Source organism: Schistocerca americana, chromosome 8 (assembly GCF_021461395.2).
Source record: "Schistocerca americana isolate TAMUIC-IGC-003095 chromosome 8, iqSchAmer2.1, whole genome shotgun sequence".
NCBI lineage: Eukaryota > Metazoa > Arthropoda > Insecta > Orthoptera > Acrididae > Schistocerca > Schistocerca americana.
This window is the reverse complement of record NC_060126.1, coordinates 185,308,668-185,320,964: the sequence shown is the minus strand read 5'-3', so window position 1 is coordinate 185,320,964 and position 12,297 is coordinate 185,308,668. Positions and strand designations below refer to the sequence as shown.

Genomic DNA, 12,297 nt, shown 5'->3' with positions numbered 1-12,297 from the left:
TCTGAAAACTATCTTGAGCAGTTAAACAGAGAACCGACTCGTGGCAATAACATATGAGACCTTCTGGTGACAAACAGACCCGAACTATTTGAAACAGTTAACACAGAACAGGGAATCAGCAATCATAAAGCGGTTACTGCATCGATGACTTCAGCCATAAATAGAAATATTAAAATAGGTAGGTAGATTTTTCTGTTTAGCAAAAGTGACAAAAAGCAAATTTCAGAGTACCTGACGGCTCAACACAAAAGCTTTGTCCCAAGTACAGATAGTGTTGAGGATCAGTAGATAAAGCCCAAAACCATTGTAGAATATGCGTTAGATGAATATGTGCCAAGCAAGATCGTAAGAGATGGAAAAGAGCCATCTTGGTACAACAACTGAGTTAGAAAACTGCTGCGGAAGCAAAGGGAACTTCACAGCAAACATAAACATAGCCAAAGCCTTGCAGACAAACAAAAATTACACGAAGCGAAATGTAGTGTGAGAAGGGCTATGCGAGAGGCATTCAATGAATTCGAAAGTAAAGTTCTGTGTACTGACTTGGCAGAAAATCCTAAGAAATTTTGGTCTTATGTCAAAGCGGTAGGTGGATCAAAACAAAATGTCCAAACACTCTGCGACCAAAATGATACTGAAACAGAGGATGACAGACTAAAAGCCGAAATACTAAATGTCTTTTTCCAAAGCTGTTTCACAGAGGAAGACTGCACTGTAGTTCCTCCTCTAGATTGTCGCACAGATGGCAAAATGGTAGATATCAAAATAGACGACAGAGGGTTAGAGAAACAATTAAAATCTCTCAGAAGAGGAAAGGCTGCTGGACCTGATGGGATACCAGTTTGATTTTACACAGAGTATGCGAAGGAACTTGCCCCCCTTCTTGCAGCGGTGTACCGTAGGTCTCTAGAAGAGCGTAGCGTTCCAAAGGATTGGAAAAGGGCACAGGTCATCCCCGTTTTCAAGAAGGGACGTCGAACAAATGTGCAGAACTATAGACCTATATCTCTAATGTCGATCAGTTGTAGAATTTTGGAATATGTATTATGTACGAGTATAATGACTTTTCTGGAGACTAGAAATCTACTCTGTAAGAATCAGCATGGGTTCCAAAAAAGATGATCATGTGAAACCCAGCTCGCGCTATTCGTCCACGAGACTCAGAGGGTCATAGACACGGGTTCCCAGGTAGATGCCGTGTTTCTTGAGTTTCGCAAGGTGTTTGATACAGTTCCCCACAGTCGTTTAATGAACAAAGTGAGAGCATATGGACTATCAGACCAATTGTGTGATTGCATTGAAGAGTTCCTAGATAACGGAATACAGCATGTCATTCTCAATGGAGAGAAGTCTTCTGAAGTAAGAGTGATTTCAGATGTGCCGCAGGGGAGTGTCGTCAGACCGTTGCTATTCACAATATACATAAATGACCTTGTGGAGGACACCGGAAGTTCACTGAGGCTTTTTGCGAATGATGCTGTGGTATATCGAGAGGTTGTAACAATGGAAAATTGTACTGAAATGCACGAGGATCTGCAGCAAATTGATGCATGGTGCAGGGAATGGCAATTGAATCTCAATGTAGACAAGTGTAATGTGCTGCGAATACATAGAAAGAAAGATCCCTTATCATTTAGCTACAATATAGCAGGTCAGCAACTGGAAGCAGTTAATTCCATAAATTATCTGGGAGTACACATTAGGAGTGATTTAAAATGGAATGATCATATAAAGTTAATCGTTGGTAAAGCAGATGCCAGACTGAGATTCATTGGAAGAATCATAAGGAAATGCAATCCAAAAACAAAGGAAGTAGGTTACAGTATGCTTGTTCGCCCGCTGCTTGAATACTGCTCAGCAGTGTGGAGCTGTACCAGATAGGGTTGATAGAAGAGATAGAGAAGATCCAACAGAGAGCAGCGCGCTTCGTTACAGGATCATTTAGTATTCTCGAAAGTGTTACGGAGATGATAGGTAAACTCCAGTGGAAGTCTCTGGAGGAGAGACGCTCAGTAGCTTGGTACGGGCTTTTGTTGAAGTTTTGAGAACATACCTTCACCAAGGAGTCAAGCAGTATATTGCTCCCTCCTACGTATATCTCGTGAAGAGACCATGAGGATAAAATCAGAGAGATAGAGCCCACACAGAGGCATACTGACAATCCTTCATTCCACGAACAATACGAGACTGGAATAGAAGGGAGAACCGATAGAAGTACTGAAGGTACTCTCCGCCACACACCGTCAGGTGGTTTGCAGAGTATGGATGTAGACGTAGAAGGCCGTTTTGGTTAGTGTTACATGGCCAGATCAGTCAATTATCCAGACTGTTGCCCCTGCAACTACTGAAAAGGGTGCTGCCCCTCTTCAGGAACCACACGTTTGTCTGGTCTCTCAACAGATACCCCTCCGTTGTGGTTGCACCCACGATATGGCCATCTGTATCGCTGAGGCACGCAAGCCTCCCCACCAAAGGCAAGGTCCATGGTTCATGGGGGGTGGGGGCTATCCTTTATAGTCATTGGTAAAAGGACCTATCCTTTTCCAATGACTATAAATTTCATATCTGGATGTATTGGTAGTAATAAAGAGCACCCCTCAACTTGCAGGTCCACTGTGTTGCTAAGTTCAAATTGTGTGTGAAGCTGTTATGGCATCACAACCCATCTCCACTATAACTAGATTTACATTTATTTTTATAGGTCTTACAACAGCACAAAACTGGCATCTAATGGGTAAGGGTGGGACGGAAAAGGACTTTGAGATGGGCACCGAATGATAAGTCGCTTGGGTAGAAAAATGCTCTTGAACCAACTGTGGATGGAAATGTTAGCTTTGTCATATTGATAAAACCATATTCAGAGGATCCTGCATCAAACACATTACGTATGTTTCCTTTGCTAGCCGGTCTTCCAAACCGCATTTCCTTTCGAATCTTGCCAAGTGTACCTCCTGGCATGATTTACATTAAGCCAGGTCTCATGGATAAAAACTTTCCTTCCCAATGTTGAGTATCGTTTGGAAAGTAGTTACTAGCATATCGGATCTCTCCATCAGAACGCGTCTTCCATTGTTGCATTTGCTGTACCTGAATCCCGAACATTTCAGAATTCTTTCATCCGAATGACTTCGTCCTTTGAAAGCCACCTTTTTTTAAAAACATTTGCGTTCTTTTGCCAAGGGCGTAAATTTCCAATAAAATAAATTATGATGAACAACATCTTTCTGGAAATCGTTCAAATCAGTGAAAGTTCGTCTTTTTTCGGAGGCTGAACCTTCATTTCTTGACCACAGATGTGCAGTTGCTATGCTTTTGCACATGTTCCTGTACCCTTCGTAATGCAAAAACAAACACCTCTGTTATTGCAGACCGCATGCTATCTGGACGGCACGTGTGGCAGAAATGAATTGACACGTAACAACACTCTGCTCTTCACGAACCAAACCGGGACTGGACTTCACTTAGTTTTCTGACTGTCATGCCAATTGGTATGACGGTCAGTAGTACTGTAGGATTTTCCCCCAAGCCTGTTGACTGAGCGGTTGGTAGGAGGGGTATGCATTAGCAAGTTTTACCGTCTTTGGGAACGCGGCTCATCCAGCAGACGACTTGACAGTCTGCCTTTATCGACGTTTAGAATCGATAGTATGGCTATACCTAGAGTACGACATGTGAGCGCTTGTTTTGATTTTTGTTGAGGTTATGGTCTAACGTGTATACGTAGTTATCGGAAGATGTGAACCAATATTAGATGTTAAAAATGGAAGAACATAGCATGTACGGAGACTGGACAGGAGATCCCAAAAAACTGGGAGATGCAGTGAAGCCTATCGAAGTGAGTGCATAGCGGTATGCAGTAGCGTGGTGTTTCCCTTTCGTTTGACACTGTAATTTTTTGACGGATACATTGTTTCAGTTACCTTGCGCATATGGGTTATTCTGATAATCAAGTCGGCTTACATCGATAGAGTAATACGCTGATTCAGTGGAACACAAAAATTACAGTGTCAAAAAGGAAGATAACTGCACTTTGTAACACTCACATTGCTGTTTAGTGTTAACAAATGTAATTGCGTTTATTGCTCTCTCTTGTGCTAGAGATGCGTTGGTACAGTTTCAGTGTATGTTTCTGTGTTAGCCATACTGTCTCACCATTGTCATTTGTTCAGCTGTGGTTTTCAAGTGCATCAGATTTTTTACTAATATCTTCCTAGAAGGAGAAGTCAGAAAAGGTTGAATTGTAAAAGTTCAGCCAGATCAACAAACATGTGGCAAAAGGCCCTTTCTGGATATCAAATGGTTAAAGTCAGCTCAGTACTTCCCTTGCCTTAACCTTCTGCACTGTCTGTTTCATTATATTAATCCATTTCGTCTGTATTTTATTATTATTGTCAATGCACACATAGAAATTTGCTATACATTGTTTTTTTTTTTTTTTAAATCACATATACATCTGTACTTCACAAGCCACCTCACAGTGTGTGGCAGAGGGTGCTTTTTGTACCACTGTCACTTCCGCCTTTTCCTGTTTGTTGTGTATGGTTCATGAGAATGACAATTGTTGGTTAAGCCCCCACATGAACTCAAATCTGTTTGAGCTTGTCTTCATGGACTGCTCATGAGATATATGTGGGGGGAAATAAGTAGTTATATTGTTTGATCCGTGTATACAGAATTGAAACACGTGCTCATATGTTGAGTACACTTTCTGAACTTTAACATACAGTGATGTAGAATGCCTTTCTTGCAGCATCTGTCACTGGAATGGGGTGAGCATCTCTGTGACACTTTCCAGATGAACCTGCAATGGAAGGTGCTGTTCTTCTTTGGATCGTCTCTATTTTCTGTATCAGTCTTATGTGGCACAAATCCCAGACTGACGAGCAGTATTCAAATATTGATGAAACGAGTGATCTGTAAGCTACTTCCTTTGTAGATGGACCACATTTCCTGTTGATTCTTTCAATCAATCTTAGTTCAGCACCACCCTAACCCACAGTTAATTTTATGTGGTTGTTCCACTTCACATTGCTGTGTATGCATACTCATAGATATTTTACAGAAGCAATTGAAGTCAAGGTTAGATTGAAAGTTGATGGTCTGGTTGTGATTTGAAGAAGTTGGTGAATGTGAATATGAAATCTCAGATGTGGCAACCTACTGATCTGTAGCATTGCCTGAGGTATTGGTTGCATTGAAAGATGACAGTTTGGTTGTGAGTTGGCGATAAAGTATCAGATTTTTCAGTTAATCTGTAATGTTTTACACTAACTTCATAATTTCGGAGAGTGTAAGAACTCTGTTTTGGAATCTCACTTTTTTTGAGTAATGCTCTTTTCAGTGTTGTTCTCCAGTATTCTGTTATATATGTCTTTGATTGTGATAATGACATTTAAATTGTAATATGTTCTGTTGCTTTACTGTATTGACACTTGTCGGCACCAAAAGAGGGTGTGGAAAATTGCAGCAAGTGATCCATGTACAGCAGTGACACGAGTGAAATGCAACTCACCATTTACCTGGATAATGTTGAGAACGTGGAGAAGAGGAATTAATCTTGAAGTAATACACAAAAATAACCCAGTCTGTATTCATACGTACCCCAAGGAGAGACAAACACTTTTTTGCATACATGCGATTGCTACACTGTGTAGATTCTTAACAGGAAAAAATTTTGTTGATCCTCATGCTAACTGCATGGTTAATGTATAAGCTTTCTGTGTTAAGAGGCAGAGATTTAATGTCATGTGAAGTTGTAACATTTTTGTTTCTTTTCTTTCTTTGTCATAATAGACACACGTGTAGTATATGGAAAAGATTCATCTATTTCAGCAATAAGTCGTTGAATTTCTACAACAAATATGACAGTTTTTATGCTGTAAATCGACAAGGAATTACTTGTGATGGTAATTATGATAAAATTGACTGCAACATTTGTTTTTGACCGACAATACTAGATGACTGTGACATATTCAGAAAATAATAATATTGTTATGTTTTTATGTATGTTGTGTAGACAATTTTAGAACTCATCCAGCACTAGCCTGCCATGTTCACATGCCACAAATTTGTTGGCAACATAACAAAGGGAAAAACTGCAGTTACAGCATAACTGTATCAAGTGGCATCTCCATGAAATATTTTGTGTACAGATTGGGATACTGAGTATTCCATCTAATTATTCATAAAACTCTCTGATTCATAAATATTTGTGGTTGTGTGTTCTAAGAGTTTCACTGTTTGTGACTTAAAGTGATCCAACCAAGAGTCCAGACGAGTTCCCATTGTAAGACTTGTCCTTTTGATCCCCATACCAGTGCCCACAACAGCACCATTACTGGCAGGCCTTATTTAATCACTGGGAGAGTCACATACCAAACAGCCCATTCTTTTCCTTAGATAAATGGAATATTAAGATTTAACGTCTCACCAGCAATGTCACTATTAGAGACAGTGCCTAACCTTGGAGGAAGGAAGGAAATTGTCTTTGTCCTTTTGAGAGGAATCGTCCTGGCTTTTGTCTTATTGATATAGGGAAAATGTAGAAAACCTAAATCTGATTGGCTGAAGGAGGATTTGAGTCATTACTGTCTAGTAAGTAAAGGATGAATTTACAAAGATAGAGAATACATATTGGCAACACACTTTACCCTACAGCAGAGGAAGCATTGCAACTTGATAGCCATCAACTTGGTGCCTGTTTTACTACATACTCCATTTATTTCTTTCTCCCAGTGCCAGTTCATTTTTTCACTGACCTGGCCTTGATTAACAACAGGTTTTTTTTTTCTTTTTTTTTTAATATATATATATTCTGGCCCCATTCCTTTTTATAAATTGCTGATTTCCTTCATTGTTATTTTCTTCCCTTTCTCTGCAATTTTTCTTGTCATTTTTATAGCCCATTTATGATATATTTCTATTTATCTCTTATTTATCTAATACCGTCTATTCAGTTTTAAATTCTAAAGTTTTCAAGTCTCCTTTAGCACTGATTATCTGTCTTATTCCGTCCAGTGAATGTCCCTTGACGTAAGGAACTTACCATATATTCTTAAGCCTTACCAATCTTTCTAATTTTTATCAGTAATACAGTATAGTTACATAATACTATTAAATTAATTCCATCATAGCCTATCAGGAGTGCAAAGATTGTAAAATGCTGATTATTTGGTCTACACAGCACCAGCAGCAGTATGAAAACTGAGCCTCCCTTATAATTGTACTGCTACAGGCTGTGCTGTAGGCAGGGTGGCTTAACGGTTAACATTGCTGGCTGGTATGCTATAGGTCACAGTTCAAACCAGACTACCACTAATTGTATGACATTTAGTATTTGTTATTTCTAGAAACTTCTTGAAATCTATTGTATTTATAATGTTTGTGTGTTCTGCAGTACTGAATGACTGTATAAATGGCAGCACTCTTCATCAGGAGTTTATTCTGCAATGGTTGTACATTGGTATCAGTGATAAATGTGTTTTTAGCATTAAGTGTTGTACTTCAATGATGGCCCTGCATTGTGATTTGGGCTTGAGTGTGGTTTCAATGTGACGTTGTTTGGTGGAGATGCCGGGTTCTCCAAACCATATACTTCACCATGGCTCCAGTGAGGCAACATAAAAGCCATCACATGTATGCATATGCACAGAAACCAGAGCACAAGCTGTACATAGTTCCAAAGATCCATAAATTTAGGAGACTGATGGTTTTCAAAATGCCCAAGTCTGCTGCACATCAGGCATCCATGAGTGTTTTCCAGAGATGCTGGTCAGGATATCTACATCTATACTCTGCAAACCACTGTGAGGTGCATGCAGAGGATACATCCCATTATCAGTTATCAGAGTTTCTTCCTGTTCCATTCACATATGGAGTGTGGGAAGAATGATTGATAGAATGCCTCCGTGCGTGCAGTAATTATTTGAATCTTATCCTCATTATCCCTCTGATATGTAAGGGGTTGTAGTATATTCCTAGAGTAATCATTGAAAGCCAGTTCTGGAAACTTTGTTAATAGAGTTTCTCGGGATAGTTTATGTCTATCTTCAAAAGTCTTCCAGTTCAGTTCCTTCAGCATCTCTGTGACACTCTCCCATGGATTAAACAAACCTGTGGCCATTTGTGCTGCCAGTCTCTGTTTACGTTCAATATCCTCCATTAGTGTTACCTGGTATGGGTCACACACACTTGAGCGATATTCTAGAACCGGTTGCATAAGTGATTTGTAAGCAATTTCCTTTGTAGACTGATTGCACCTCCCCATTATTCTACCAATAAACCAGATTCTGCCATATGAAATGGCTGAAAGGATTGGACTGTGTTGCTGTATTACAATGGGTGAGATGTGCTTGGCAAAAGTGTACATTTACTAGGATGGCACAGTCCAGCAGTTCTTTGAGAACAATGACGAGAAGTTTTTTCTTTTGCCTAATAGCTGCCAGAATAGAAACTTGGATTATTTTCATGAAAATGCATCTGTGAGCAATTGGTTAATTGTGAGAGACTGCTTGAAAATAATACAAAACAATATGTATTATGATTAGGCCTATGAACAAAAATAAATGTGTTTTATAGCACACACATTATTATAGTATCCTGTAATTATTGCAGTTTCATTAAACACTTTCAATTATACATGTGGCAAATAAGTATAATTGTGAGAATTTTAACCTATGATGTCCTCATTAATAATCAACCAGTCATCACAATATGTCTTCAGCTGAAAATTGTGAAGTGTTCAAACATGAAGAATGTTGACGTTGATTTTTTTCGGAAACTAAGGTCTAATGTTTAATCCTTGTTTGGACCCATTTGGAGAGAGTATAAACTGTTCATCTTTCTTTTGAGATTGCTTTAGGCTAACGGGAACATCATTTTGGATTAATTTATCACACTAGTGTTCATCCCTGCATGTTGTGCAGTATTCTGGCGCATTCACTTACATACTGAGGCAGTGAACTGTGTGTGTCATTGAACCATTCATTCTATGATAGTTCAAGATCAGATTCTGAAGCTGCAGAACAGTTGGAACATACTACTGCATCTTCGAGATTGAGTGGCATAGTTCAACACCAGCTTTTAGGCGGCTAGACTACAAAGCAGATTTTCAATTGTTAAGTGGAAGCTCTGTGATGATCATTAATTCTACGGATTTAGCATCTTATGCAGAAAATACCTATTGTGTGTGATGGAAGAAGGTACAGCAATCAGTTGCAACTAATGTTTATTGTTGCAGATCTAGATATCGGTTACTGAGTGACAATCTGCAGTGCTAGAGATAATACAGGAATCAATTAATATACAATCACATTCGAGTTAACAGCAGAGTTCAATTGTATAAATTTCACTTACAAGTTGATGCTACGTACCAGCAGATAAAGTTAACGCATTTCAACTGTTACTTGGCATAATCCCTCTGAGTTGTTATGGCTCAAGAGTTCAGATTGCACTGAGGCCGTTGTTTACAATTACCTCACAGATGGCCTCAGTATATGTCATACATGACTAAGGCGCCATATAGACATGTGTCATGTTACAGTAATGTGTTGTATATATGTAGCTGGTTATTTGTATTATCACAGAAGTAGCTCTTTTAAGGAAATATATTTCTTTATTAATGTACAGTAGAACTGACCACAAATGTGATTGATATTGAAGCAGTAAGAGTTCTTAATACAATCAAGTGGTGGTAATGTGAACTACTTTGTCTAGGTGGCTATTGATATGTATGTAATTGTTATTTGTATTGTGTAAAAGAAGTGCATCATGTATAAATGTATGTAAAAACATTTCACATCCATTTGTTTCTATAAAATTTAACAATAGCAGTTAAAAGAGGAATATATTAAAACCCCAATTTCTGAAACAATGTTATGCACACCGACTGGTGCTTATGTGAGCTAGTCCCTCATTTAGTTATTGGAATTTCCCTAATTATGCATCACTAAAATAAACATAAGATACACAAGATCTTTGTTTAACGTGCATTATTTCCAGTTTAATAAATAATGCAATAAAATAAAACTAAAGCTGATTAGTGAGCATAGTACTTGCTGAGCAGTTCAGGAGCTTATATAGGATAAAGTATTCTCACATCCCAAGATTTTAAACATGGCTGCAACAGCAACTGTTGAAATTCTTCACGATAAAGGATGATGGCGAAGTAATGGTGCTAAACTGTTCGCTTTGACCCTGTGCCCATAGTCATGTTGTACAAATGGAAAAGATGTCTTAATTATTGACGATGCCTTTGGCACAATTGTTTTATTAATCTCCATTGCATGATGTAATTTTAGATTTTTTACTTCTGATGAAGGTATATTTATATGTACCGAAACCTTAGTCAAGAATTTTAATAAATTTTTATCCTGCAACTGTTTTTGGCTGTCATCCTTTATCGTGAAGATTCTCACATCCGACCTAATGTAATGCTGCATGTTATTATTGTACTAATTGATGTTAAATATAGTAAATTATTAGGCAAATCAAATGAATGTGTGTAAATTCAATTATAGAAGCTCACAGAGCATATGAACCTTAAAATAGTGTTGGAGGTGGTTAGCTATAAATATGTTGCATCTATTTTGTATCAATAAAAAATATATTTCCTTGAATTTTTATGATAATATAAATAACCAACTACATACATACTATGCATTACTGCAACATGAGACATGTGTCGTGGGCACCATAGTCCTAACACTGTGGCCAGCTGTGAGATAACTGTAAACAGCGGCCTCAGTGCGATTTCAACTCTTGACATGTATAGTTGAAAAGGGACTTGTCAAGTAATAGCTGAGATCTGTTAAGTTTATCTTCTGGTTTGTACCATCCAATTATATGTGAAATTTATACAGCTGTACTATGTTTTTGATGTCTATGCAGTTGTATTTTAATTGGCTCCTGAATTACCTCTAGCATTGAAGATACTCAGTGGCTGAAATCTAGATCTGCTACAATATACACAAGTTGCAACTGATTACTGTATCTTATTTCACCAATTGAAATAAGTATGGATGCTGAGCATGTAGTATTTTTTTTCCCCCAGCCTTTGAGGGCAGGTTCTTTACACCACAAAAAGAAGAAAGTGTCTGGTAAACATGGGCTCTAAAATGCATTGAATAAGAACAATGAAACACATCTCTTGTATTGAACAAGTGCCCAGTTTAACATCTTTTGCAAATAACCCTATGTGTACAATCTGCACTAGATATTGGGAAATAGTTCATCTTCGCTACAATGAAACACATCTCTTCTATTGAACAAGTTTCCATAGCTCTTGACATATGCATTTTATAGCCCATGTTTACCGACATTTTTTTCTTGTTTTAGTTTGAGGAACCTGTCTCCAATGTTTGTAAAAGTATTTTTAAAACATTCTGTGTAGCCAATGAGTCATTCTACAATAGTTGTATGACTGTGGAAGACTGGTGCTGGATCTGTTCCCATGGAGTTGGGGTGCTTCACAGGATGGATAGTTGATTTGATGCTGCTCAGTATATTCTTGTTATGATTCCATCAGTGCAACAACTTTGTTCTGAGAGAATGACCTGTATCCAGCAGAATCAATCTCCAAGACACATGACAGCTATGGTGCAGGAATGATGTGCAGAATAGCATAAAATTTCTATTCTTGGCAGGCCTTCTCCTGCACCAATCATCAACCCCATTAAAATGTACGGGCAGAGATGAAACAGACTATGTGAGAAAATTGGCCTGACTGCGCGATGACCTGCATGGAGGAGGTGGCAGGAATTGAGAGATTTCTTGCTTACCTCATAGACTCTGTTCTTTTAGGATGCAGGTGGTAATTGAAGTGGAAGGCCCTTGCACAGGATATTAAGTGCTGAAGAAACCACATACTGTGCCCCTTTAAGAGCTGTAAAAACTTATTGCAAAATGTAAACTATCTATCCTCTTACATTTTGTTTACGATATATTTATCAGATTAATACATTAAAACAAAATGCCAGAACTGAGATTTGGTCCAATTCCTGCTGAAAGACAAAATCACTATACCGAGTGCTATGATATTAAGGTATTTATTACTGTTGTTCTTCTCTTGACCCCATGTCAAGGCTTAAAGGGCATTTTCCACATTTGAATTGCTAAAAATGAGATGATGGAAGACATTTTCATCCTTGTTTGTAGAGGGTGCATTATTTGTACTGTCAAAAACTACAACTCCCTAAATTACACTCACAATTACAAGTGTTCTGTACTTTTATAAGGAGAACTGTACACTTTGTAAAATGATTGGCTCCTGAGTAATGTGATGGACAAGTCAAATGTCAA

General features: G+C 38.3%; 1 protein-coding gene across 1 annotated transcript in view; it reads left to right on the top strand.

Moving 5' to 3' along the window:
• Positions 1-3,633: 3,633 nt before the first annotated feature.
• LOC124545165 (DNA-directed RNA polymerase III subunit RPC2) overlaps positions 3,634-12,297 on the top strand; it is a 192,022-nt gene continuing 183,358 nt past the window's right edge. Inside the window, exon 1 of the mRNA XM_047124000.1 lies at positions 3,634-3,835. Within this exon, the coding sequence (XP_046979956.1) occupies positions 3,752-3,835 (84 nt within the window). The 5' untranslated portion in view covers positions 3,634-3,751. The remainder of the gene's footprint in view (positions 3,836-12,297) is intronic.